This window comes from Carcharodon carcharias, chromosome 25, assembly GCF_017639515.1.
Source record: "Carcharodon carcharias isolate sCarCar2 chromosome 25, sCarCar2.pri, whole genome shotgun sequence".
NCBI classification, from domain to species: domain Eukaryota; kingdom Metazoa; phylum Chordata; class Chondrichthyes; order Lamniformes; family Lamnidae; genus Carcharodon; species Carcharodon carcharias.
In genome coordinates, this window is record NC_054491.1 from 27,652,583 (window position 1) to 27,679,667 (window position 27,085).

Sequence of the window (27,085 nt, forward strand, 5' to 3'; positions counted from 1 at the left end):
TTTTTGAGGAATGATACAGATAAAATTCTACAATAAAGATGAACTGGGAGCTGGGATGACACGGAATTGCAACAAGCCAGGAAACCCTGCCTGCTTTGGTTTAAAATTTGCCAAGCTGAGTGTGCTCAGAAGCTTCTTGAATACATTTAGCAAAACCACTATGTTTTAATTGATGCCCAACATTAATGTTGGTGGTTGACAAAATTAATTCTGAACATATTGAGCCTTGGTTTCTCAATCACTGCAGGACTTTGAAGCAAGGTTTTGTTCCTAATACAGAGAAAGCCCTCAGTACATCTCATCACTTTTGCCACCTGCTAAGAACATGAAGTTGTTTCCACTACTGTCGCTGTTGCCTCTGCTGTTCAAATATCAGCTTTAAATCACTGATATTCTGTTCCTCTCCTCTTAGTTGCCAGGTTTTCACTGACTATCACTGCAGTCCATTTTTGCACAGAGAAACAATTTGAAATCTAAATAATCACAGAAATGTACATGCTTGATTTCCAGGGTTTCTATTCAGATCTTAATTGCTTAGCTGAAAGAAAGTTGTCTTTTATTTTACTGTGTGATTTTCAGAAGTGTGAGCCTGTAGTGCCATTTATAGTCAGTCCTGCACTAACTGAAATTCTGTCAAATGCGCTTAATATTATAATGTACAAGTGATCCAGTTGATTATTTTGGATCTTGTTAACTTTATTTTCAAAGTCTTAAAAAAGGAAGCTTCACACCAATTGCACATTCATCATAAGAATGTGGAGTCCAAGTACTGTGAAACCACTGATGGTTATACTGCGCAAAAACTGTGCTGCATCAATGGAGAACTTGCAACATAACTACTTTTCAATAACCTCCATAAAACTCATCATATTGATGTTTGAAACCCCATTGTGCTAATAAATTGGCATGGAGTGCAAATTAACTCATTGTGTGTGAAATGGGATTGAATGGCTAATGTGTTTTCCAGCAACACACCAAGCAACATGGAATTCTTCCAGCGCAATTTTCCTGCTAATACAATTTAGGTTATTAAAAAAAATACATGAGAGCTTGGAGATTTCAATGGAAAACACAAGGAAATACAAAACTAATGAATGGCTAGAGTACAGAACCCACCCTTCATTATTATTGCACATCCACCAATCAAGGCATCTGTGCTTCTGATAATCAGAGCATCACATTTGATGCATTAATAGAACCAACATAATTTATATCAATACAGTCAGGGCAAAGTAAAACTATAACGTTGTGAAAATAAATCAGATGTAATATCCATCCAGTGCAATATATAATGGAAAACTACAGAAATATCTGGGCTGATAACTCATAAGCCTTAGGGAGCCAGGAGAATGCAATGAAAAAGCTAGATATATTATAAATTGTTAGGAATTTAAAAAAATGGTTTTTACTGTTAAGAACATTTTAAGTAAGGATAAAACATATTAACCAAATGTTGATTTACCCCAAACTTCATTCAGGAACTAACTGTTCATTTGCATTTGACCAGCATTTTTTGAATCAAAAAATCCTCGACATGAAAATTGTTTTTAAACTGATAATATAAATTGACATCAACCTGTGATAGCCTGGTCCGCTGCTGTAAATACTGCTACACAATTCTGGCAGCAATAGCAGAATGTGTGCAGGTTGAGAATTAGGTCCACATTAGCTCATTTGCAGATGCCATGCTTTTTCACAAAGCTGACAAAAATATCAGCAATACTGAATTTCAAATTGAAATGTTCCTTTTTCCACATTTCCGTCACAATTTTTGGTCCTCCTCTCCTGAAAGTGTTGAATTTGATAAGACGATGTTTCCATGCACACTGGTTGTCCTCTTGGCCCTCACCCAAGGCTTGATGAGCCTTAACAGTGTATGTCAACAGGTAAACAGCAGAGGATGATTTTGTCTTCAGCCAATGTCCCCATTTCAGCACTTTCACCAAGGTTTCTGGCTAATGATCAGGATACTGAATCTTGACTGACGTTCTCCTCCCTATTATTAGAGCATTAAGGCCAACAAGTCCTCGAAAACTGTGAAACCACAGTTATCTCAGTAAAAACTGGAAATTGAATCTATTATCTCTTTGGTCTATAATAGATCAGCAATTCACTGGGTAAAATTGCTCAGTTACTGATGAGGATGGTACATAGCCATGTACATGTTTTGGGATGTAATTTGCCCCCTGCCACTCATTCTAGGGAAACAGTATCCTGTCTGGGAACATCACAACCCCCAAAGCTTATATGGCACAATTTATTTTACTATTCTGCGCAATCTGAGAACTGGCAACGCAATAGCCAACCAAACAGCTCTAAACTAGAACCCACGTTTCTATGGGGCTCTGTTAAATAGAACAACATTTAAAGTAAGAATGAAGCAGATGGCCAGGGCTGTGCTTAAATCTTCTTCCTCAGCTGCCACTACCAAAGACTTTTTTTTAACAAGTGCTTGCTGTGCCTGAATGAATACAGGGAAATATTTATACAAATCAGTATTTGTTTAAAGTCAGGGGTTCCTGATATGAACAAGCAGGGTACATGACGTTAATCATGTTGGTGGCGAGCTGCAAGCCCATTGTAGACTAAAACAAAAACCGAATTACTTGGAAAAACTCAGCAGGTCTGGCAGCATCGGCGGAGAAGAAAAGAGTTGACGTTTCAAGTCGTCATGACCCTTCAACAGATGCTGCCAGACCTGCTGAGTTTTTCCAGGTAATTCTGTTTTTGTTTTGGATTTCCAGCTTCCGCAGTTTTTTGTTTTTAGCCCATTGTAGACTATTGGGTTTACCTATGTATCATCCTTATAAAAATAACTCTATAGCAGATATTGTGGATTGTAAGTGTGGCATTCTGTTCACAGGTGATGCTGCTGGTATCTTCTGCTGTAATTATGCACCTTTCCAACAATAATACTTTTTCTTTATTCTTTTATGGGATGTGGGCATTGCTGACAAGGACAGTATTTGTTGACATCCCTAACTGCCCTTGAACTGAGTGACTTGGCCATTTCAGAGGACAGTTAAGAGTCAACGACATTGCTGTGGGTCTGGGGTCACATGTAGGCCAGACTGGGTAAGAACAGCAGATTTCCTTCCTTAAAGGGCATCAGCGAGCCAGATGGGTTTTTACAACAATAAATTATAGTTTTAGGAATGGGAGACACAAAAGCTGGTGGATGGGGCTCTTCTTTACAGTGCAGGAGGCCATTTGGCCCATCAAGTCTGCATTGGCACTCTGAAAGAACATTCTACTTGGCCCCACTCCCCCCCTTATCCCTGTAACCTTGCACATTCTCTCTTTTCAGATAGCCATCCAATTCTTTTTTGAATACCTCGATCGACTGTGCCTCCACTACCCTCTCAGGAAGTTCATTCCAGACTCCAACCACCTTCTGGGTGAAAAAAAAACCTCACATAATTTTTGCTCCTTTTGCCAAGTATTTTGAATCTATGCCATCTAGTTCTTGATGCTCCCTTGAGTGGGAACAGTGTTTCACTATTTATCCTGTCCCTACCCCTCAGGATCTTGAATACCTATACCAATCTCCTCTCTGCCTTCTGTTCTCCGAGGAAAACAGTCCCAACATCTCCAATTTATCCTCATAGCTATAGTTCTTCATCCCTGAAATTATTCTTGTGAATCTCCTCTGTACTCTCTCCAATGCCTTCATATCCATCCTCAAGTATGGCACCCAGTACTGGATACAGTACTCCAGATGAGGCCTAACTAGTGTCTTATACAAGTTCAACATGACCTCCTTACTCTTTTATTCAATGTCCCTATTAATAAAGCCTAAGATACTATATGCTTCATTAACTGCTCCCCCAACATGCTCTGCCAGCTTCAATGACTTATGTACATACACATGGAGGTCTCTCCGTCCCTGCACCTCCTTTAGAGTTTCTCTCTCTCTTTTATACTGTCTCTCCATATTCTTCCTGCCAAAATGAATCACCTCACACTTCTCTGCACTGAACTTCACCTGCTACTTGTCTGCCCAATCAACCAACTTGTCTATGTCCTTTTGAAGTTCAAGACTATCCCCATCACAATTGACAATGTTTCCAATCCTCGGATCTGCAAATTTTGAAATCATGCCCTGCACACCACAGTCTAGGTCATTAATATATATCATGAAGAGCGAGGGTCCCAACACTGACCCCTGGGGAACTCCACTCCAAACCTTCCTCCAATCCGAAAAAAACATCCATCAACCACTGTTCTTTGCTTCCTGTCATTCAACCAATTTCTTATCCAAGTACTTACTCTCCCTTGCATTCCATGAGCTAAAATTTTGTTCACAAGTCTTTTGTTTGGCACTATATCAAATGCTTTTCGAAGATCTATATACGCCACATCAACAGCATTGCCCCTAGTGACCGTCTCTGTTTCCTCCTCAAAAAACTCCAGCATGTTAGCTAAACATGATTTTCCATTAATGAAACCATGCTGGCTTTCCTTAATCGTCTTGCACTTGTCTAAGTGACTACTGATTTTGTCCTGAACTATTGTTTCCAGATATTTCCCTACCACTGACATCAAATTGACTGGTCTGCAGTTGCTGGCTTTATCTTTGCGCCCTTTTTTGAACAAGGGTGGAACATTCACAGTTCTCCAGTCCTCAGGCACAGCCCCTATGTCTAAGGAAGACTGGAAAATTATCGTTAGTGCCTCTGCAATTTCCACTCTCACTTCCCTCAGCACCCTTGGATGCATCTCATCCGATCCTTAAGTAAAGGCAGCCTTTCTAAAATCTCTTCCTGCTCAATTATAAATGATTCTAGTGTACCAGTTATCTACTCTCTCACCTCAGCCTTGGTAGCATCTTCTACCTTTGTAAAGACAGATGCAAAGTACTCATTTAATACCTCCACTATTTCTCCTGCTTCCACTTGCAAGTCCCCTTTTTTATCCCTAATCGGCCCTACAGTTCATTCTACCACCCTTTTATTGTTTATATGTTTATAGAAGAGCTTTGGATTTGCTTTTATATTAGCTGTCAGTATCTTTTCATGCTCCCTCTTTGCTTTTCTTACTAGTTTTTTCACTTCCCCACTGGTCGTTCTATATTCAGCCTGATTCTCCACTGTATTTTTCCACCTAATGTTTGTGGTACACACATTTCTTCCTTTTCATCTTTACGTCTATCTCTCTCATCATCCAGGGTGCTCTAGATTTACTTGTCCTACCTTTCCCCTTCAAGGGAATATACCTTGACATTGCCTGCAAAACTTTTTCTTTGAAGGTAGCCTATTGTTCAGCCACTATCTTTTCTGCCAACACTTGATTCAAACTCATGCAGTTCAGAGGCATTCCCATCCCACTGAAGTTGGCTTTCCCACAATTAATTATTCCTGCTCTGGATTGTTCCTTGTCCTTTTCTATTGCCAACGTACACCTTATTATACAATGGTCACTATTCCTTAAATGCTCTTCCACTTACATTTGATCTACCTGGGCCAACTCATTCCCTAGAACCAGTTCCAACAGTGCCTTCCCTCTCACTGGATTGGAAATTTACCGCTGTAGAAAATTATCTTGAACACATTCCAGGAACTTTCGCTCCATTGCCTGCAGCAATGTCCATGGACTGAGATGATTGACCTCCACAACCATCTTCCTTTGTGCTAGTCATGACTCCAACCAGTGGAAGGTTTTTCCCCTGATTCCCATTGATTACAGTTTTGCTAGGGTCCCTTGATGCTACACTCAATCAAATGCTGCCTTGATGTCAAGGATAGACACTCTCATCTCACCTCGAGTTCAGCTCTTTTGTTCATATTTGGACAAAGGCTGTAACAAGGTCAAGCGCCGAGTGGCCCTGGTAGGGGGTGAGGGTGGGTTTGGTGAGGAGGGGAAGGAGGTGCTAACTCTATTACAGAGAAAGGAACTGGCTGTTTGATAAGTGGTTAAGGTCTATTCCAGTCCTAAGGTTTAAAATAGTATACAAACCAATGGTAAAGTTAATAAAATGAAAATAAATAAGCAAATAATATAATTAAGTAATTAATTAAAACACATTAAGAATGGCAGGACAGGTGATGTGTCAAGGCTGCAGTATGTGGGAGCTCCTGAATGTCAGTGTGATCCAGGACAAACACATCTACAGTAAGTGTTTGTGGTTTGAGGAGCTTCAGCTCAGAGTCATTGAGCTGGAGGCTGAGCTGCAGATGCTGCAACACAGCAGACAGGGGGAAAGTTACCTGGATGCTTTATACCATGAGGCAGTCACACCACTTAGGATAGGGTCTTCTGATTTAGTCAGTGGTCAGGGACAGGAGGGTGTGACTGTGGATGAGGCAGGTAAGGGAACCCAGAGGGCAGCGGTGCAGCAGCCTCAGCCTTTGCAATTGTCCAACAGGTTTGAGGTTCTCTCCGCTTGTTTGGATGAGAGTGGGAGCTGCAGCGTGGATGAGCTGACTGACCATAGCACCATGGTACAGGACGCCATTCAAATGGCAGAACAAAAAGGATTGTAGTGTTAGTGGGGGACAACATAGTGAGGAATTGACACTGTTCTCTGCAGCAAGGAGCGAGAGTCCAAATGGTTGTGTTGCCTTCCCAGTGCCAGGGTTCGGGATATCTGCTCAGGGCTGGAGGGGAACATGCAATGAGAGGGGAGGATCCAGTTGTCTTGTCCATATAGGACATAGACAGAAACACAGAAACATAGAAACTAGGAGCAGGAGTAGGCCATTCGGCCCTTTGAGCCTGCTCCACCATTCAATATGATCATGGCTGATCCTCTATCTCAATGCCATATTCCTGCTTTCTCTCCATACCCCTTGATGCCCCTAATACATAAAATATTATCAATTTCTTTCTTGAATATACTCAGTGACCCAGCCTCCACAGCCTTCTGTGGTAGAGACGTCTACAGGTTGACCACCATCTGAGTGAAGAAATTGTTCCTCATCTCAGTCCTAAATAGTCTGCCCTGTATCCTGAGACTGTGGCCCCTGGTTCTAGACTCCCCAACCAGGGGAAACATTCTCCCTGCATCCAGTCTGTCTAGCCCTGTTAGCATTTTATACGTTTCAATCAGATCCCCGCTCATTCTTCTCATCTCTAGTGAATACAGGCCCAGTTGAACCAATCTCTCCCTATACGACAGTCTTGCCATCCCCGGTATCAGCCTAGTGAACCTTCACTGCACTCCCTCTATGGCAAGTATATCCTTTCTTATGTAGGGAGACAAAAACTGCATGCGTGGTCTCACCAAATCCCTGTATAACTGCAGTAAGACATCCCTACTTCTAAACTCAAGTCCTCTTGCAATGGAGGCCAACATACCATTTGCCTTCCTAATTGCTTGCTGCACCTGCCTATTTACTTTCACTGGCTGGTGTACAAGGACACCCAGATCCTTTTGCAGATCCACATTTCCCAACATATCACCATTTAAATAATACTCTGCCTTTCTGTTTTTCACACCAAAGCGTATATAGGTAAAACGAAGAAAGAGATTCTACACAGGGAGTATGAGGAGCTAGGCACTAAATTAAGAAGCAGAACCTCAAAGTTAATCATTTCTGGATTATCACCTGAGCCATATGCAAATTGGCACAGGGTACATAAAATGAGAGAGATGAATGCGTGGCTCAAAGACTGGTGTGGCAGAAGTGGGTTCTGGTTCATGGGCATTGGCACCAGTACTGGGAAAAGTGGGGGCTGTACCGTTGGGACAGTCTACACCTGAACCACGCTGGGACTAGTGATCTCACAAGCTGCATAACTAGGGAAGTAGAGAGGGTTTTAAACTAAGCAGTGGGGCAAGGGATCAAATTTGGAAAGATGTAGTAAATCAAAGGGTAGAGAAAGGACAAGAGAGAAAGGTATTAATGCAGGAAATGATAAACAGACAATAACAGAAAGGGACAGACAGTACAAATCTAAAAGTAAATCAGCAGATAAGACTAGAGGTTATAAAAATAATAAAAGGACAAGTATAAAGGCTCTGTATCTGAATGCATGTAACATTCAAAACAAAACAGATGAACTAATAGCACAAATAGAAATAAATATGTATGGCCTGATAGCTATCACAGAAACATGGCTGCAGGATGACATAGATTGGGGCTGGAATATTGAAGAGTTCATGACATTTAGAAAGGACAGGAAGCCAGGAAAAGTTGGAGAGGCGGCTCTGTTAATTAAAGATGGTATTAGCACATTAGAAAGAGATGAGCTAAATTCAGGAAATCAAGAGGTAGAAATGGTATGGGTAGAGATGAGAAATGATAAAGGCAAGAAGTCACTTGTGGGAGTGGTGTACAGGCCCCCTAACAGTAACCATGTGGTAGGATGGGGTATAAAGGAAGACATAATGGGAGCCTTTCAGAGAGGTACGGTGATAATAATGGAGGATTTTAATCTGAATATAGACTGGGAAAATCAGATGGGAAAAAATAGCCTACTTAAGGAATTCATAGGATGTTTTTAGAATAATTTCTTAGAACAGCATGTTCTGGCACCAACCAGAGAGCAGGCTATAACATTCCTGGTATTGTGCAACGAGATGGGGCTTCTCAATAACCTCATAGTGAAGGCACCCTTATGTAGCAGAAACCATAATATGATTGAATTTTACATTTAGTTTGAGGGAGAGAAGAGTAGATCCAAGACTAGTATTTTAAACTTAAGTAAGGGCAGTCATGAGGGTGTGAAAGCACAGCTCGCTTGAGTGAACTGGAAAATTAGGTTAAGGGATAAATCAATAGAGATGCAATGATGGACACTTAAGGAAGTATTACAGAATACATAGAATAGGTACATTTCAATGAGGAAGAAAAGATCCAAGGAGAGGCCCACTACCTGTGGTTAACTAAAAAAGTTAAATTAGTATCAAACTTAAAGAAAAAGCATATAATTGCACAAAGATGGGTAGTGGGTCAGAAGATTGGACAGAATATAAAAAGTAAGCAAAGAATGACCAAAAAATAAATAAGGAAGGAAAAATTAGAGGAAGAAGGAAAGTTAGCTAGAAATATGAAGACAGATCGTAAGAGTTTCTCTAAATATTTTTAAAAAGAGTTAACAAAGCGAGCGTTGGTCCTGTAGAAAGTGAGCCTAGGAAATTAATAACAGAAAATAAGGAGATGATAGATTAATTGAACCTGTATTTTGCACCGGTCTTCACTATAGAGGATATAAGTAACATCCCAGAAATAGCAGTAAATCAGGAAATGGAAGGGAGTGAGGAACTCAGGAAAATTACAATCGCCAGGGAAGTGGTACTGAGAAAATTGTTGGAGCTGCAGGTTGACAAGTCCCCAGGTCCTGATGGACTTCATCCTAGGGTCTTAAAAGAAATGACTATTGAGATAGTTGATGCGTTGGTTTTAATTTTTGTAAATTCCCTAGATTTGAGGAAAGTTTCATTAAATTGGAAAATAGAGAATGTAACTCTTTTATTCAAAAGGGATAGATACATAATGCAGGAAACTACAGGCCAGTTAGCTTAACATCTGTCATAGGGAAAATATTAGAATGATCATTAAAGACATTACAGCAGGACACTTAGAAAAATTCAACATAATCAGACAGAGTGTCAACATGGTTTTGTGAAAGGGAAATCATGTTTAACTAATTTATCATAGTTCTTTGAAGAAGTAACATGATAAAGGGTAGCCGGTGGATGCACTATATTTAGATTTCCAGAACCATAGAAAAGTTATGGGGCAGAAAGAGGCCATTCAGCCCATCGTGTCTGTGCCAGCCAAAAAAGGGAAAAAATAAATTAGCCATTCATTTTAATCCCACTTTCCAGCACCTGGTCCATAGTCTTGCAGGTTACAGCACTACAGATGCAGATCCAGATACCTTTTATACGAGTTGAGTGTTTCAGCCTCAACCATCAATTTGAGTAGTGAATTCCAGATGCCCACCACCCTCTGGTTGAAAAAGCTTTTCCTCATGTTTCCTCTAATCCTTCTACCAATCACCTTAAATCCATACCCCCTGGTAACTGGCCCCTCAGCTACAGGAAGTAAGTCTTTCCTGTCTACCCTATCTAGGCCCCTCAGAATTTTGTACAAGTCACCCCTTAGCCTCCTCTCTTCTGAGAAAAACAAACCCAGCCTATCCAATCTCTCCTCATAACTGCAATTTTCAAACCCTGGCAACATTCTTGTAAATCTCCTCTGCACTCTCGCCGGGGCAGTTATGTCCTTCCTGTAAAGTGGTGGCCAGAACCGTGCACAAAATTCCAGCCGTGGTCCAACCAGCATATTATCCAGTTCCAACATTACATCCCTGATTTTGTCTGCAATACCTCACCGAATAAAAGAAAGCATTCCACATGCTTTCTTCACCGCCTTAATAAAAACAAAAAACTGCGGATGCTGGAAATCCAAAACAAAAACAGAATTACCTGGAAAAACTCAGCAGGTCTGGCAGCATCGGTGGAGAAGAAAAGAGTTGATGTTTCGAGTCCTCATGACCCTTCGACAGAACTAGGTGAATCCCGGGAAGAGGTAAAATATAAGTTGGTTTAAGGTTGGGGGGGGTGGGGGGGAGGGTGGGTTGGGTTGGGTTGGGTTGGGTGGGGAGAGAGAAGTGGAGGGGAGTGGTGTGGTTGTAGGCAAAAGCAGTGATAGAAGCAGATCATCAAAAGATGTCACAGACAACAGAACAAAAGAACACATAGGTGTCGAAGTTGGTGATATTATCTAAACAAATGTGCTAATTAAGAATGGATGGTGGGGCACTCAAGGTATAGCTCTAGTGGGGGTGGGGGGAGCATAAAAGATTTAAAAATATTTAAAAATAATGGAAATAGGTGGGAAAAAGAAAAATCTATATAATTTATTGGGAAAAAAACAAAAGGAAGGGGGAAGAAACAGAAAGGGGGTGGGGATGGAGGAGGGAGGTCAAGACCTAAAGTTGTTGAATTCAATATTCAGTCCGGAAGGCTGTAAAGTACCTAGTCGGAAGATGAGATGTTGTTCCTCCAGTTTGCGTTGGGCTTCACTGGAACAATGCAGCAAGCCAAGGACAGACATGTGGGCAAGAGAGTAGGGTGGAGTGTTAAAATGGCAAGCGACAGGGAGGTTTGAGTCATTCTTGCGGACAGACCTCAGGGGTTCTGCAAAGCGGTCGCCCAGTTTACGTTTGGTCTCTCCAACGTAGAGGAGACCGCATTGGGAGCAACGAATGCAGTAGACTAAGTTGGGGGAAATGCAAGTGAAATGCTGCTTCACTTGAAAGGAGTGTTGGGGCCCTTGGACAGTGAGGAGAGAGGAAGTGAAGGGGCAGGTGTTACATCTTTTGCGTGGGCATGGGGTGGTGCCATAGGTGGGGGTTGGGGAGTAGGGGGTGATGGAGGAGTGGGCCAGGGTGTCCCAGAGGGAATGATCCCTACGGAATGCTGACAGTGGGGGTGAAGGGAAAATGTGTTTGGTAGTGGCATCATGCTGGAGTTGGCAGAAATGGCAGAGGATGATCCTTTGAATGCGGAGGCTGGTGGGGTGATAAGTGAGGACAAGGGGGACCCTATCATGTTTCTGGGAGGGAGGAGAAGGCGTGAGGGCGGATGCGCGGGAGATGGGCCGGACACGGTTGAGGGCCCTGTCAACGACCGTGGGTGGAAAACCTTGGTTAAGGAAGAAGGAGGACATGTCAGAGGAACTGTTTTTGAAGGTAGCATCATCGGAACAGATGCGACGGAGGCGAAGGAACTGAGAGAATGGGATGGATGTTTTTGTTTTGGATTTCCAGCATCCGCAGTTTTCTGTTTTTATCTCTGTGTTTAATTGACTGCCACTGCTCTTCAAGAAATGCCTACCTCCTTGAAGAAGTTCTGTTCGTCTCTGAGACAAGATTTCCGTATCTCTCTTTTGCCTTGTTCACCTTCATTGCTTTCCATTTCTCTCCTGGTGCTTGACAAGGTGTTTACTAAAACCCGCTTTCACAGCCATATCTCCTTTCTCAGTGACTGTCTCAGTCTCCGAATTACCCCACGTGGATTTCAACTGAAATCACCCCTCATGTTTCGAACCTACCCAGGATTGCAGGTATCTCCGAGACAAAATGTTTCTCAGACTGCTGTTCCCGTCGCATCCTGAGATCCACACTCAGTGCCATGCGCCGCCATATGAACACACTCAACCTCCAGCAGCACCGCCGCACCCTTTTTCAAAGCTGCGCGTGCCCCCAGTTTCATTTTATTCTTCGTCTCATCCGACGCCTCAACAAGAAACTTTATCTCTTTCTCTCAAGTGCTAAGGAACACAAGCTCCAACAACTCATCGATACCAACACCCATCTAGGACCCTCCACCCCTGCCTGTCCCTCCGTCCCCACCCCATCTTCCAATCCCAGCCCCAGCCGTGTATTCACTATACCCCCTGACCTTCCCCTCTCCGATGCTGAATGTTCAGTGCTCAGCAAAGGACTTAGTTTCATACCCCTACGCCCTCACCTTAATGAATTTCGGGCTCGGCACGATGCTGAACTCGTCTTCCGCCGTCTTCGTCTCCGGGCTCACTTCTTTGGGCAGGAGTCCTCTCCCCGTTCAACGGATCCTTTCACCCACCTCCAATATTCTCCCTCCACCTGGACCCCCCCTCTGGATTCTTACCTTCTCTTGATCTCACCGTCCAAGGGCCCAAACACTTCTTTCAAGTGAAGCAGCATTTCACTTGCATTTCCCCCAACTTAGTCTACTGCATTCATTGCTCCCATTGCGGTCTCCTCTACAATGGAGAGACCAAACGTAAACTGGGCGACCGCTTTGCAGAACCCCTGAGGTCTGTCCGCAAGAATGACTCAAACCTCCCTGTCGCTTGCCATTTTAACACTCCACCCTACTCTCTTGCCCACATGTCTGTCCTTGGCTTGCTGCATTGTTCCAGTGAAGCCCAACGCAAACTGGAGGAACAACATCTCATCTTCCGACTAGGTACTTTACAGCCTTCCGGACTGAATATTGAATTCAACAACTTTAGGTCTTGACCTCCCTCCTCCATCCCCACCCCCTTTCTGTTTCTTCCCCCTTCCTTTTGTTTTTTTCCCAATAAATTATATAGATTTTTCTTTTTCCCACCTATTTCCATTATTTTTAAATATTTTTAAATCTTTTATGCTCCCCCCACCCCCACTAGAGCTATACCTTGAGTGCCCCACCATCCATTCTTAATTAGCACATTTGTTTAGATAATATCACCAACTTCGACACCTATGTGTTCTTTTGTTCTGTTGTCTGTGACATCTTTTGATGATCTGCTTCTATCACTGCTTTTGCCTACAACCACACCACTCCCCTCCACTTCTCTCTCCCCACCCAACCCAACCCAACCCAACCCACCCTCCCCCCCCCCCCCCCCAATCTCCATTTTCAATTTGTATTTGTTAAATATTAAGATTTATAAAGTGCAGGTTTCCAGAAAGCAATATTGTAGCTCTTGACACCAGAGGGAACGCTTGTGAATGTCAGACCTTCTTCAGAAGAGTGCACACAGTAATTATCACTTGTCACTTGACTATTGCATAATGTGAAAAGAACAGATAAATCCTACTTCAGCCCCACAGGTCTGTGTGTCTCATGCTGTTATATTTGTAGGAAATGTAGGAAAGTTTGTCTAATGAGCTTCAATTAATTTGGCACATAGCTTTCATGCTAAAAAGTATTGGATCTGTATGTTGTTAAGCAATTTGTTCAGACAGGAACTTGCAACCATGACAATAATTCATTGTGGACTCTGCTGGTTAGCACTAAAGTAGTTAACCCCTTCACCTCACCCAGGCAAATGCTCATCTCAATATGAAGCTAATTACATTTTCTGACAAAAAACATACAGAATGCTTGAAATGGGCTGACCAGTTTCGCCGCAAATATTTCACTTCAGGTCTGCTTTAACAGGTGGCCTTGCCCAAAGTTTCAAAGTATGGAGTGGACAGATAGGTGTCACAAAGCCTTTCAAATTGCTCGTGCAATTTTCGTTTGATCCTTATGTTCCTAAAATCTCCTATGGTATTTTGAAAGGTCAAACTTCTTTTGTGATTCCCTGTTTCCTCGCCCTGAACTTGCTTCTTTCTTTAGTATCTCTCCTATATCCCCTCATGCCCTCTACGAACTCATCTTGCCCATGGGACTCACCTCCTGTTCTCTCCATCCTATTCCAGCTAAACTGCTGACCATCCGACTTTGCTTCCTGGCTTCCACGTTAGCTGATATTGTCAACAGCTCTCTCTCTCATAAAGTACTGTTACCTTCTCCTTAGGTTTGCTGTCACCACCGCTCTCCTCAAAAAAAAATCTCCTGATCCTTCTGTCCTCCACTGTCTCTTAAATTGTCAGTTTGCTTGTCTGACATCTAGTGCTGAATGAGCAGAATTTTTTTACATTTGAATATTGGGAAGGCTGAAGCCTTTTTCTGTGGTGCCTGTCAAAAACTCCATTCCCTTGCACTGACTGCATCCCTCTTTCTGGAAACTGTTTTGAGGTTGAACTTTAGTGTCACATTTGATCCAGAGATAAGCTTCTGATCACATATTCTCACCATTACTAAGATGACCTATTTCCAGCACTATAACAATGTTCGAATCCTTCCTGCACCTCAGCCCATCTGTTGCTGAAACCCTCATCCAAGCATGTGATACTTCTAGACTTGACTACTCCAAAGCATTCCTGGCTAGACTCCCACATTTTACTCACTGTGACCTTGAAGTCATCCAATACTCTGTGGCCTGTGTCCTTACTCACACAAAGTCTTGTTCACCCAATATCCGTGGGTTTACTCATCTACATTGGCTCCAGGTTAAGAAATGCCTCAATCTTAATATCCTCATTGTTGCTTCCAAAACACTGCATTGATTGTTTTCTCCCTATATCCGATATCTCCTTCAGCCCTACAGCTTGCCAAGTATCTGTGCTCCTCAAATTATGACCTCTTGAGTATCCAATTTTAGTTGATCCACCATTGGTGGCTGTGCCTTCAGTTACTAAGGCCCAAAGCTCTGGAATTCCCTTCCTAAACCTCGCTACCTCTTTTATGATGCTCCTGAAAACCTATATTTTTGATTAGGTTTTTTGATCATCTGCCCTAATAATTCCTTATGTGGCTCAATGTCAAATTCTGTTTGATAACAAGGTCCTGCAAAGCACCTTGGGATATTTTACCATGTTAAAGAGACTATATATCTAAGCTGAAATTGAAGAAGGTGAAAGAAGAGCAGGGAAGAAATAGACTGTCCACATTATCTTATTGGGCAGTGTGGCTCTAAGGCGGAGTATGGTCAGGGGAAACCATGAGTGCGAGTGAGGCACAGGGTAACCAACTCTCCCGGAGAAAATTAAGGGACGGCCGGCTATGGGGGTCTGTAGGTCTCTATGAGTGGGGTAGGGGGGAGAGGGGTTTATGCTGCTTGAGCTGAGCTGGGAGAATGGGGGGTTGAGGAGGGAAGCTCCAGGGGTTTTAGAGTGCTCAAACGCTTTAGAGCAGACACAGTGAATGTGCAAACTTTAAAGGTCCAGTTTAAGGGACAAACAGAGTCCCACCAACATTCGGCCTGGGACATGCGACAGTAGACTCAGATGCGAGATGATCCTGAAAAATAAGGGATGGTCGGTCACCTGGTGGATGGGACTGGAAGTGGAGGAATGGGTGCTTGTATGAATGGAGAAGAGAAGAAAGAAAGATGAAGTAAAATCATTTTCTTCTGTATGCCTTTTGCACTTTGAAAACCTGTCTTGCTTAAACAGTTGTGTATAAGGTTTTACACAGACAAGGCCTCGCAGAGAATCCCTTACCTGCCCCCACACTGCAGGAAGACAGTTACCTTTGAACTTGAAATTGACATATTCTCAAGTTGTTTAACTAGGTAATACCTCTCATAGCAGAAACCATCCTTTCATGCTGCTATGAACCCGAAAAAGGGGCTTACGTTGGTTGGGGATAGAATCCTAATTGTTAGAAGAGATTTCAATAGCCACTACAGAATGGGGTCTGTGTGAGTGTGTTAGGGGCAGCCATGGAATTTCTGGTGATGTTTCTGCGGCTTGTAGCTACTCCTACCAGAAGATCCGTTGTCATAGTACGTCTGTCTTGTGCCATCCTCACACACCCACTGTAGCTCACCTACAACTACTCTGTGACATCCATCACCCAATTACGCCTAGGCCAACCCCGCTTTCTGCTGCCTTCCACACTGCTCTCTCTTGAAGAGATCTTTGTAGCTTTTCAGCTCTGATCAACCGGCTTAAACACTGACATTTTCTTTTCTGGATATCACCTTTTAAAAGTTATTTTTTTTCTTGCAAACTCAAGCACCACTTCACTGGTCTTATGGCCTGGGTATGAAATTTTTAGCATACACCTTAGCACCCACATTTCAAAGGCCTCTATTTTCTTCCACAGATCTTTATTTATTGTCCAGGTTTCTGAGGCACACAGGAAAGTGCATAGAATGGAGCATCTGGCAAGTTTTTTTCCCTTGTCACAAGCCTGATTTTTCTTGTTGTTAACACATCCTGTATCTTCATGAAATTACTTCTGGATATCTCTCTCCTTCTTCTAACTTCTGCATCACATCTGCCACCTTCTGTTATCATTTGTCCTAAATATACAAACTTATCTATTTGTTCCAGTGTGACACCACTTGGTGATGACATGGGGAAAACCCACAATAGCCTGGACATGGCAGACAACATTTTGGGGAGACCCAACAAACAAATGGAACTGAGAGAAAGAGGGGATGGGGAGATGACAGCTGAAGATAAAAAATTTTAAAACCTGTTTCAGGCAGTAAGATGAGAATCATCCAACAGGTGATTTACAATAGTACCATCATGCCTGGGAGAACAAACTCTGCTAGGAGAAGCACAGTTCAGGCAGGGAGCATCAGACAATCAGAGGTAAATATAAGGAGTGGGCATGTGAAATAATGTAGAAAAACGAGAATATTTTAAGCACAACCATCAGCCATAATGGAAGTAGTGACAGGGGGAATTGCTGGAAGTATGACAATTACGCACAGTCTGTAAGGCTTTTAGCAATATTAAAAAAAATGATTTGGATTCGGGGAACAAAATCATAATATGCTGCTGACAACAAATTAAGCGGTGAGGCAAATTGTGTTGAGGATTGTAATGGAATGTTGCAGGATCTAGACATGCCTTCAGGTTGGTCAGATAAATAGCAAATGAGTTTATTGTGAAGCAATAGATTAGAGGATCAGAGGTACTTTGGTATTCAGTAACATGAATCATTAAAGGTGGCAATACAAGTAGATTATAACAGGGAGGAAGAAAGCAAGTGGAATCTTTGATTTTGTATTTGGAGGCATGAAATGCAAAAACAAGGGAGTAATATTGAACTTCTACAATAAGTTAATTAAACTGCAGTTGGAATAATAACTTTGGGCAACCACAAAATAGAAATGGTGTTAAAACAATTAAAATGGTGCAGCATAGATCCCACTGGAATGTCATCAGAGGGACAAGGGGTTACAGGGCTGACAGATTTGCAAAGTTAAGGCTATTCAATGGAGCGCTCTATTAGAAGTTATCAAGTTTATAAAGGGAAGGATTGCGAAATATTAATGAGAAGGCATAAAATGGAACAGAGTTATAAAAAGAGCATTACAGGAGAGGCTGCAAACATTTCTTTAAACAAAAAGTGATTCCAACTGGCACAAAATATTTTTGAAGCAGAATCCATACGTGCGTTTAAAATGGAATTAGGCTTTGTGGCTCACATACAGAACATCACCATTGCAAACATTATGGTCTATTTCTGTGTTCGGACATTCCATGAGTCTATGTATAAGGAAACTGCTGAGAGATTTGTAAACTTGAAACTAGTGTAATTTTCTGATGTTCCTGAACCCTTTATATAGAACTAGCGCATGGAAAAAATCTGAATTTCAAGTGACGTCAATGCAATTATGCTAAATTTCCAGGCATCAGATATTAATTTATTTAAATATGCTATTTATACAGGAATAGCATTTAAAAGTGGGGGCACTTCACTCGCTGTGAGCAATAACTGCATGATTTGGGGAGACAGTACCCTATTGTCACCAGCTGATTAAAGTACAGAGTAAAGTAGAAATGTCAGACGAACAAGACTTCTTAAATTGTGCCAGTTGTGGTTTTTCCAGTGGGCTCTGAGGGTGTCTGATCGATACAGAGTGCTGGATACCTCACATAAAAGGATGGTGATACTTGAAAGGGGAATTCAATAAGACCATGGCACTGTGGAGTTTGTGGTTATCCAGGGGAATCATTAGAAAGAGTTGCTACCACCACAAAGTCCTGGTTGCCTCTTAGGCATCAGGATGTGGGAAAATCAGAGAATGAGTGGAGAAGGTTCTGGAAAGCTTGATGAGAAATGAGATGTGGTGGTCCATGTTGGAATTTATGGCCTAATGAAGATTGCTGAAAAGAAGAGGTGTTGAAGCTTTTCATCTTGCACTCATCAGGACACTTTGCAAGAATACCACACCTAAGGGGGAAAAAATATTTTATACTGTATGTGAAGAGAGTGCTGACTGGTTGGTAAGTGGACTCTGATTGTTAGAGGCATTGCTATGGAGAATGCACCAGTGATGGTGACTGACAGTTAATTGCCAAGCATTGCTGAAATTTAACCCAGGCAGCTTGAACCTGATAGGTCAAGGCATTGCCCTGAGGAATGAGTCAGCGAATGGCTGTCACTTATTTTGTTTAGCTGAAACAAGTGCAATGTGTGTACTTTCTGTCTACAAAAGGACAGGGCCCTGTGTATTAATATATGTAGCTTCCAGTATACGCAAATGTGTCACACTGCGAGCCAAACTGATAATGTTAAATTGGTTGTCAGTGTAATTCTTAGCACACAGGATTAGTTAGCAAATGTTGTCCAATCACGGAATCACATCTATTGTTGGACACTATGTTTTGAGTTTTGCAAACACGGGCTAGTTGGGTACAAGCTGTACCTTGCCTGTTATGAACAGCGCCTGGGACATGCTGTTTGATATGATCCACCAGTCTTTGGGATGTACGGCCTACATACCTAGCATCACACTGGCACTGAAATTCATATACCACATTACACATTTGTGTGGTAGGTAGAACGTCTTTTTGGCTTGACGGCAGCATCCTGTTAGTGGCGAATACCACTCGTGTTGCTACTGCATAAAAGCATGTGAAACAGCTAGCTTCACCTGCTGCTCAAATTTTTGAGATACCCTGCCCTTCCAGGGTAATCTGAGGTAGACTGGGCATTTTTCAGGGCCAAATGGGACGGTCTTAGGCCACTTATGCTGCTATATTGCTTCAATAGATGACCGCATCATAAACAGTACCCGTTTGAAACTCGTCCGCACCATAAACATGGAAGTGGTTTGACATTGTAAGTAACGATGCCACTAAACATGTAACAAATTTCTCTGACCATGTACTCTCAGAAAGCGAGGAGCTTGCTCTTGCACATGGTTTCAATTTTGGTGTGCCTTCACCCCTCAAACGGGAAGAGGTATTTGCTGAGTTCGAACTCCTCTACTCCCGACTATCCCGTCACAAACCAGCATCCACTGAAAATGCTGAATCCTTGAAAGCACGCCTAGCAGACCTAGTGTACACACATGGCGGGATTCTGAAGGACCATACTGACTTTCACATCCGACGCGAATGTCTTACAGCATTGTGAGGCCTTAAGGCCAACCCAGACATACACATCAGTAACCCTGACATAGGAACAGGAATAGTCATCCTTAACAAGCATGATTATATCAACAAAATTCACGCCATTCTTAAAGACAGGTCCAAATTCATATCCATTGGACCTGCTGCTCAACATGACCAGACAGGCTTGCTCGAAAGCAAGCTAAAGAAATGCTTGCTGGACTTGTGTAAGAGCAATGAGCTGTCACATGATATATATGACAGGGTTGTTCCTCACAGTTTGCTGCATCTTTGTATGTATGGGCTGCCCAGGACACACAAAAGTGATGTCCTTTTACACCTTATCTTATCCATGACCAATTCTGCACAACGTGAATTGGCCAAACGGTTGGACGAACTGTTACAAGCAGCTTTTGACCAAGTTTTCCACATACACGGTAAAGGACTGCTTCACATTTGTGAAGGCCATACAGGGCTTGCATATCGATAGCAGTGCTGTGTCCATGTGCTCATTTGACATTGCTAGCCTATTCACCAATTCACTTAAGAAAGCCATCGGTATTTGTGCTGCAGCACTATATCGTGGCGAGCTGGACCCACCACCATTGCATGAATCAGTATTCATTGAACTTATGGGGCAGAATCTTCAGGTCGGCATGCAGGAACGGGCATGCATCCCGACGTCACCACGCGTCATTCTGATCCTCAGTTCGGCGGGTGCACAGTGGAGTCGGCTGTGCACCTGCTGAACTGTCAAAGGCCTATTAAGGCCATTTAAAAACTAATTAAAGTAATTATTTGAGCTGCCCGTCCAACATTAAGGTTGGCCGGGGGGCAGGTGAAGAGCCCAGGCGGCCTTCGCATTTATCACATGGACACAGCACTGCTAAGGGTTTATAAATTAAACAAATGTTTTCATTAAAGTTCATTGACATGTCCCAGCTCATGTGACATGTCTTAATTTTTTTTTCTTTATTAACATTTTTAGAACTTAAACTAATCTCCCTGAGGTAGTTCTGTGCCTCAGGGCGATTTCTGCGCTCTTTCGCAAGCGTGCACGAAAGAGTGCAGGCCCCGACTCAAGCACCCACCCCTGCCGCCCGCACAGGGAGCGCTCAGTGTTTCCGGGCATGCGTCATGCTGGGCGGCCCTTAATTGGCCCACCCACGTAAAATGGTGGCCGGACCCGATCACAGGCGACGATCAGCTGTGCCCACACCCGCTCCTGCCCAACCCCCCCGACAAGGAGAAAATTCTCCCCTTGAACTCAGCAACTCATGCAGTTGAGTTCAGCTTCGATGATTCCAAATGATGCCCAAATAGATGGTGTTGCCATGGGATCCCCTCTAGGCCTAGCTCTCATAAACAACTTTGTTGTGTTGCATGAGAAACATGTCTTTGATGGAATGACATCTAACCTCCTACCTCTCGCATATTTCCGATATGTAGATGATATATTTGCTGTATTTAAATCCACAGCTGCATGTAATAATTTTCTTACTTGTCCTAATGAGCTCCACCCTGTGCTCAAATTCACCTTTGAAATGGAGCAGTCAAGTGAACTCCCCTTCCTTGATGTACAAGTTGAGAAATCTACCAGGGGGTTCTCTACCACGGACTATGGGAAGCCTACCTTCACTAGTCAATATATGCATTGGGATTCTTACAGTTCCACATGCTATAATTTGGTCTTATCGGCAACCTTGTAAATGTGGCCAGAGCCATTTGCACATGCAAGATTGATGCTGAAATAGGGCACATCAAAGGCATCCTTGAGATAATGGCTACCCTGGTCAGATCAGTTTGCGCTGTATACCACACAAATTCATGAATGGGCCTAAGTCCATCACTTTCAGTCCTGAAAAGTGCCCTATCTACCTCAGATTACCCTGGAAGGGCAAGGTGTCTCAAAAATTTGAGCATCAGGTGAAGCTAGCTGTTTAACACTGCTACTATGCAGTAGTAACACAAGTGGTATCCGCCACTGACAGGATACTGCTGTCAAGCCAAAAAGACGTTTTGCCTATCTCACAAATGAGTAATGTGGGTTCTGAAATTCAGTACCAGTGCAATGCTAGGTATGTAGTCCAAACGTCCCAAAGACTGGTGAATCGTATCAAACAACATGTCCCAGTCGCTGTTCATACAGGTAAGGTACACACCCAACCAGCTCATGCTGGCAAAACTCAAAACACAATGTCCAACATTAGATGTGATTCCGCGATTGGACAACATCTGCTAAATAATCCTCAGTGTGCTAAAAATTACACTGACGACCAATTTAACATTATCAGTAGAGCTCACAATGTGGCACATTTGTGTGTATGGGAAGCAACATATATTAATAACAGGGCCCTGTTCTTTGCAGACAGAAAGAACAGGTACACACATTGTGCCTGTTTCAGCTAAACAAAATAAGTGACAGTCATTCGTTGCCTCATTCCTTCGGGCAATGCCTTGACCAATCAGGGTCAAGCTGTCTGGTTTAACTTGCAGGCAATGATTGGCAGCTGTCTGTCACCATCATTGGTACATTCTCCATGGCAACATCTCCAACAATCAACACTCTCTTCACATACAGTATAAATTGTTATTTCCCCCTTATATTGATATTCTTGTGAAGTGTCCTGATGAGTGCAAGACGAAAAGCTTCGACTGTCTCGTTTTTCAGCGATACTTAAGTTCTGTACAACCAAACTACTACATAATGAAGAACTGAATGGAGGACTTGCAAAGGAGGTTTGAGGACTTGGGTATTAAATTAAAAAGGACATCACATACAGCAAATTTAGGATTAGACCCAGAGCCATATGTTGCTTTAGTTAAGCAGCAGATTAGACACATCGATAATGTATTTTTCGCTGAGGTGAGTTCTGGAGCTTTACAGATGCGATGGGCTTCACCTGAAGGGAACTGATACGAGAAATTCCTTGCAGAAGTGGTAACCAGGATAGTTGGAGATAACCGAATCAGTGTACTGAGGTGGAGCAAATCTTAATAGTATTTGTGTGAGGAGGCAAGTAGAGCGATGGGGCAAAGCAGTCTAAAGAATATAGTTGGGGATATTGAGAGATGCACCTTGGGAAAACAGGAAAGAGAAGTTGGAGAGAGAAGACAAGGTTACTGTTATGAAAGAAAAACTTATGAAATAGGGGTTATTTTTAACTGAACAGGAAAGACGAATGGAGGATCTAATTAAAGCTTCCAAAACTATGGGCAAAATCTTCTGGCCCCTCCCACCAGCAGGGTCTTCTGGTCCCGCCGAAGTGAATGGACATTTGAATGGTTCACTGCATTTTCCAGCCCCACCCAGCCCCTGTCATGATGGGGCTGGAAAATTCCATCCTATGAAATATTTTCAGGTGATAACTAGTGAAAGACCATTTCCATGGGCTGGCAAATTGATAACAAGTAACAACAGCACTTTTTTTTTCTCTTAGTTGCCTTTGCCTGTTGTTTTCAAATGGGGTTTCACCAGCCAATTCTTCTCTTTTTACCATAAGGGTGCAAAGTACGGCTCCAGTAGTAAATGTCACTTTTTTTCTTCTGTACTGTATGTTGCAGTGGGGGAGAGCAATGAGACAGAAAAAAGTGAAAGTACTTTTCTCCCTGGATTTAATTCTGCAATGTCGATTAACATGTTGAAGATATTCACAAGGACAATTAAAATTGAAAAGAGCTGATGACCAACAGAACCAATTAGGAATCCTGGATATATTGGGACTATCCAAACACAGATTAAAAACCTCTCATTTTACCAGCTATTATTGTTTTGGAATTGGAATGCTGGAGAGATTCTGAGAAATGGTGCAAAGGGAAGGTGCAAATCACTGAAGTAAAATCTTCACGAGAGCTCCCTGATCTCTTGCCATAACTTTGGGGAAATGTTAATGGAAACCCAGCAGAAATAATGTAAACAGTTGTTTAAACCATTTCCCTGATGTTTCCACTTCGCATTCCCCATTAACTTTGGCCAAAGATCAAGAAATTCTCAGCCACGTTTTCTCTCATATTGACAGGGTTTACCCAAGTTTACACCTGAGGCATTAAAAACATCAGGAGCAAGTTTTGCTTTCATTACACACCTTCAATTTTAAAGCTAAATGTGTCAAGCCATTTCCCCAGAAAATGTCTAACACAGAAACAATGCATTTTTATGGAAATTAATTCATTGTTAAATTTGGACAGAGTGCATAGAAACCTCAAGCGAAAGCTTAGTTAAAGACTATTTAAGAAAGAAATTCCTCTATAGCTTCAAGTTTTTGCTGCAGCACAATTAGATGTGCTCACCTCTGAAACATGGGGTATTTTCACTGGTTAACAGAAAAGGTATCAGATGAAATCAACATCCAATCCATGTAACCAGGATATATAAAAAAACTGGGAACTTTGAAACTATCGTGTCGATTCAATCCATTCCAAAGATTGTGTCATCCTCTATACTAACAGAAAACTGCGAAGTCCCTCCAAACCAGTAAATGGTTGTTCTCAGCAAATAGAAAATATTTATTCTGAAAACATTGTTAACTGTGCTGGCGAAAAATGAACTAATTCTGAGATCAAAAATCACTGAAATTAGTGTTTGTAGTAAAATAAAATATGTCTTGAATCTGGAGTTTTAGGTTTTTGGTCCTCAAGTACTAACCTTTTATATCCTGCATTGTCCCTGTACCTTTATAAATGTACAATTATTAATACAGTTGCATAACTTTTCTGTACTAATTAACCTCTAAATTTCATTAACTAGAACAAGTGAATGAGTGTTTTTTGTTCCCTCATCAAATAGAAACACTTATTGACTAGCTAAGATTTCCATTTCTGCGTCCAAAGAACTACCAAAATCCCAAGATTCACAGTGGAGTAGGACACTTTTAAGGGCCATATGTCGATTACTTTTCTTGCCAGCAGACTTGCTGTGTAGCAGATTCTTGTTTTCAAAATAGCACATAGCAAAATCATTCCGACAATCTGGTGTTGCTGATAACATAGTGCTGGCTAAGCAGCGAGGACTTTGCAGCTGATCATGTATTCAACATCAAGTTTGTTGTTTAAATCAAAAGAGTGAAAAAAGCCTTTTGAATTAAAACATGTTATAATGCAGCATCAAAGACTTTGCCCTGGGTTGAGGGAATGTTGGGCCTATATCTTGGAATAAGGTCAAACAGTAAATTGAATCACACGGCTATTATGATTGCAATGCATGTAGACAGGTTAAATGCCGAACTGGGGCAATTTGTCAAATGTCACCTGCTGTACTCAGTAGTTAGTAAACGTAAGAAATAATCAGGAGATGAATCAGGAATAAAAATGCGGCTGCTCTATGAGTAAATTATTTCAATAGAGGTCAGTGCCGATAAGGAAGAATTACGTAAGGAACAGAAAAACTACTTTTAAGCTTGTCCTGGATCTGTATTCATAAGGAACGTGTTCTTCTGAGTGTTGATTGTGTGGATCATATCTCATGGAGAATTAACATTTCAGCCTTAAATGGACATTTTGTTTCAGATGCTGATTTTTAAATCAAAATAAGGTAATTATTTTTCAATTCTTCAGCCAAATCAGGGTATTTATCAATGTTCAGGCTAAAATGAACACTTCAACTGTCATGAACCAAATCAGCATTTGCATTTCACTACCCATACAGACATGTTTTCAAGAGGCTGCCTTTCCAGTTTGGGGAGAAACAGATAGAACATTAAAATAAATCCTGAATTGCCCCTTCAATGAATCTGATTCTAAAGATACTGAGCTTTTCTTGCAGTCAAGCTGGCCTGTATATTATTAATATTAACAAGTTTAAATTCAATTTAGTTTTCCAGATCTAATATCCCAGTTGAATGGAAGGGACCTGTGTATCGATTAAAATTCAGAACATTTAAAAAGAACTGAAACCATTACAAGGAATAGAAAGAGCAAGAAACATGTACATCTTACAGTGGGACTCAAGAACCCAGTCATGGAGCTAACAGACACAGCATACATTAGAATTCAATTCCCAAAGGACTAGACGATGATGAGGATAACATACAATGGGTACAATTGCAGAGTAGCCTGCATTTCAGGAATGTTTTCCATTTAATACAGATTAGTTCCTTAAACTGCATCAGGATAAAACAGTGAGACAATTAAAGCTTGTGTATATACTTTATAAAACTCTCTCATGCAGTGAGAAGAATAGCATTTTGTTCTAATGGATTTCAATAAAAACAAAGTCATCCTGTAAAAGAATGCATAATACAATTCTGTTAAATACACTACAAATAAATCACTAACTCTTCATCTCTACAGGCATGGCTAAATTGGGACTAAAACAGATTTAAAGTGCATTTTGCGAAGTATTCTGGTAAAAATGCAATTAATTATTGAATTTATGAGCTTATCCAACAAAACTTTAACATTAAAGATTTAATTTTATTGAAAATCATTCAGTGCCTGAAAAAAAAAATCTATGCATATCCCCATAAGAGATAGTAACTGAATTTAGAGGAAAAGATACCGCTACAGTATCTGAATAGTGCAGCTCCCGTCAGGATACTGTGATACTGGAGAGTAAACTACTTCCTCTCAATTCCTGTTACACTAATGGGATGGCAGGGAGTGGGGAGGGAAGCTGGGGGTTAGTGGGAAGGGGGATGGCAAGGAGATGTCCTATACTGTGGTCTAAACCTTCACCCTTTGAAAATTTCAGTTTAAAGTCAATTGTCCCAGGTGATAACCAAGCTTTATTGAGGTACCTACCGAAGAGCAGGACACTTGTATTTGAGGTGCCAAGTTTGTTCACTGCCACGCAGGTGTAGTTTCCATAATCCTCTTCAGAGACATTAAAAAATGTAAGCATGGACCTGTCCCCATTTTTCTTAATTTGAATACCATTGAGTCCATTAAGAAGCCTGAAAAGTACAAAAGAAATGATTTAGTTTGACTTTTCCAATATGCCTAACCTATATTACTGCAGATGTTTGTAATTAATTTCTTTAACCTCTGCACTATAGTCAATTGAATGAATTCAACCAAGTGATTCTGAATTGGAACATGGGACTGAAAATACACCAATCAGTGCATCTGTTCAAGATTTTTAAGAGCCTTACGTTACAAAATATTTTCTTCACATATTTTCTTATCCAAATTTAAATTAAGTACATTATTTTGAATTCTCAAAACAACAGAAGCTCTTTGAAATGGAACTGCAAAACCTCAAGTTGTAAAAGGCGCAGGACTTCAGTGTATTAAATGTTGCACCTAAACCAGTTATGCCTTGTTGTATCGTCAAGACATACAAACAACCCCCTCGGACTTGCAACCCAATTTTGAGAGCACGAAAGAAGGAGAATCAACTGCCTGGAGTGGTCTTTGCTCAGATGCTTTAATGTGTTCATCTTTTCTTACTACTGATTTTTTTAAACCAGTTAAGTGGTGCTACTTGTCTTGGATTTTGGCTTCAAGTGAAGTTGGGATACCATAAGAACCACCAGCC

The 27,085-nt window shown here is 41.7% G+C and overlaps 1 protein-coding gene across 7 annotated transcripts in view; it reads right to left on the reverse strand.

Moving 5' to 3' along the window:
• Window positions 1-27,085, reverse strand: part of LOC121269562 (opioid-binding protein/cell adhesion molecule-like) — a 1,143,507-nt gene that overhangs the window by 33,627 nt on the left and 1,082,795 nt on the right. For all 7 annotated transcript variants that reach the window (XM_041174257.1, XM_041174256.1, XM_041174254.1 and 4 more), the window contains one exon: window positions 26,350-26,501. In XM_041174257.1, the coding sequence (XP_041030191.1) occupies window positions 26,350-26,501 (152 nt within the window). The remainder of the gene's footprint in view (window positions 1-26,349; window positions 26,502-27,085) is intronic.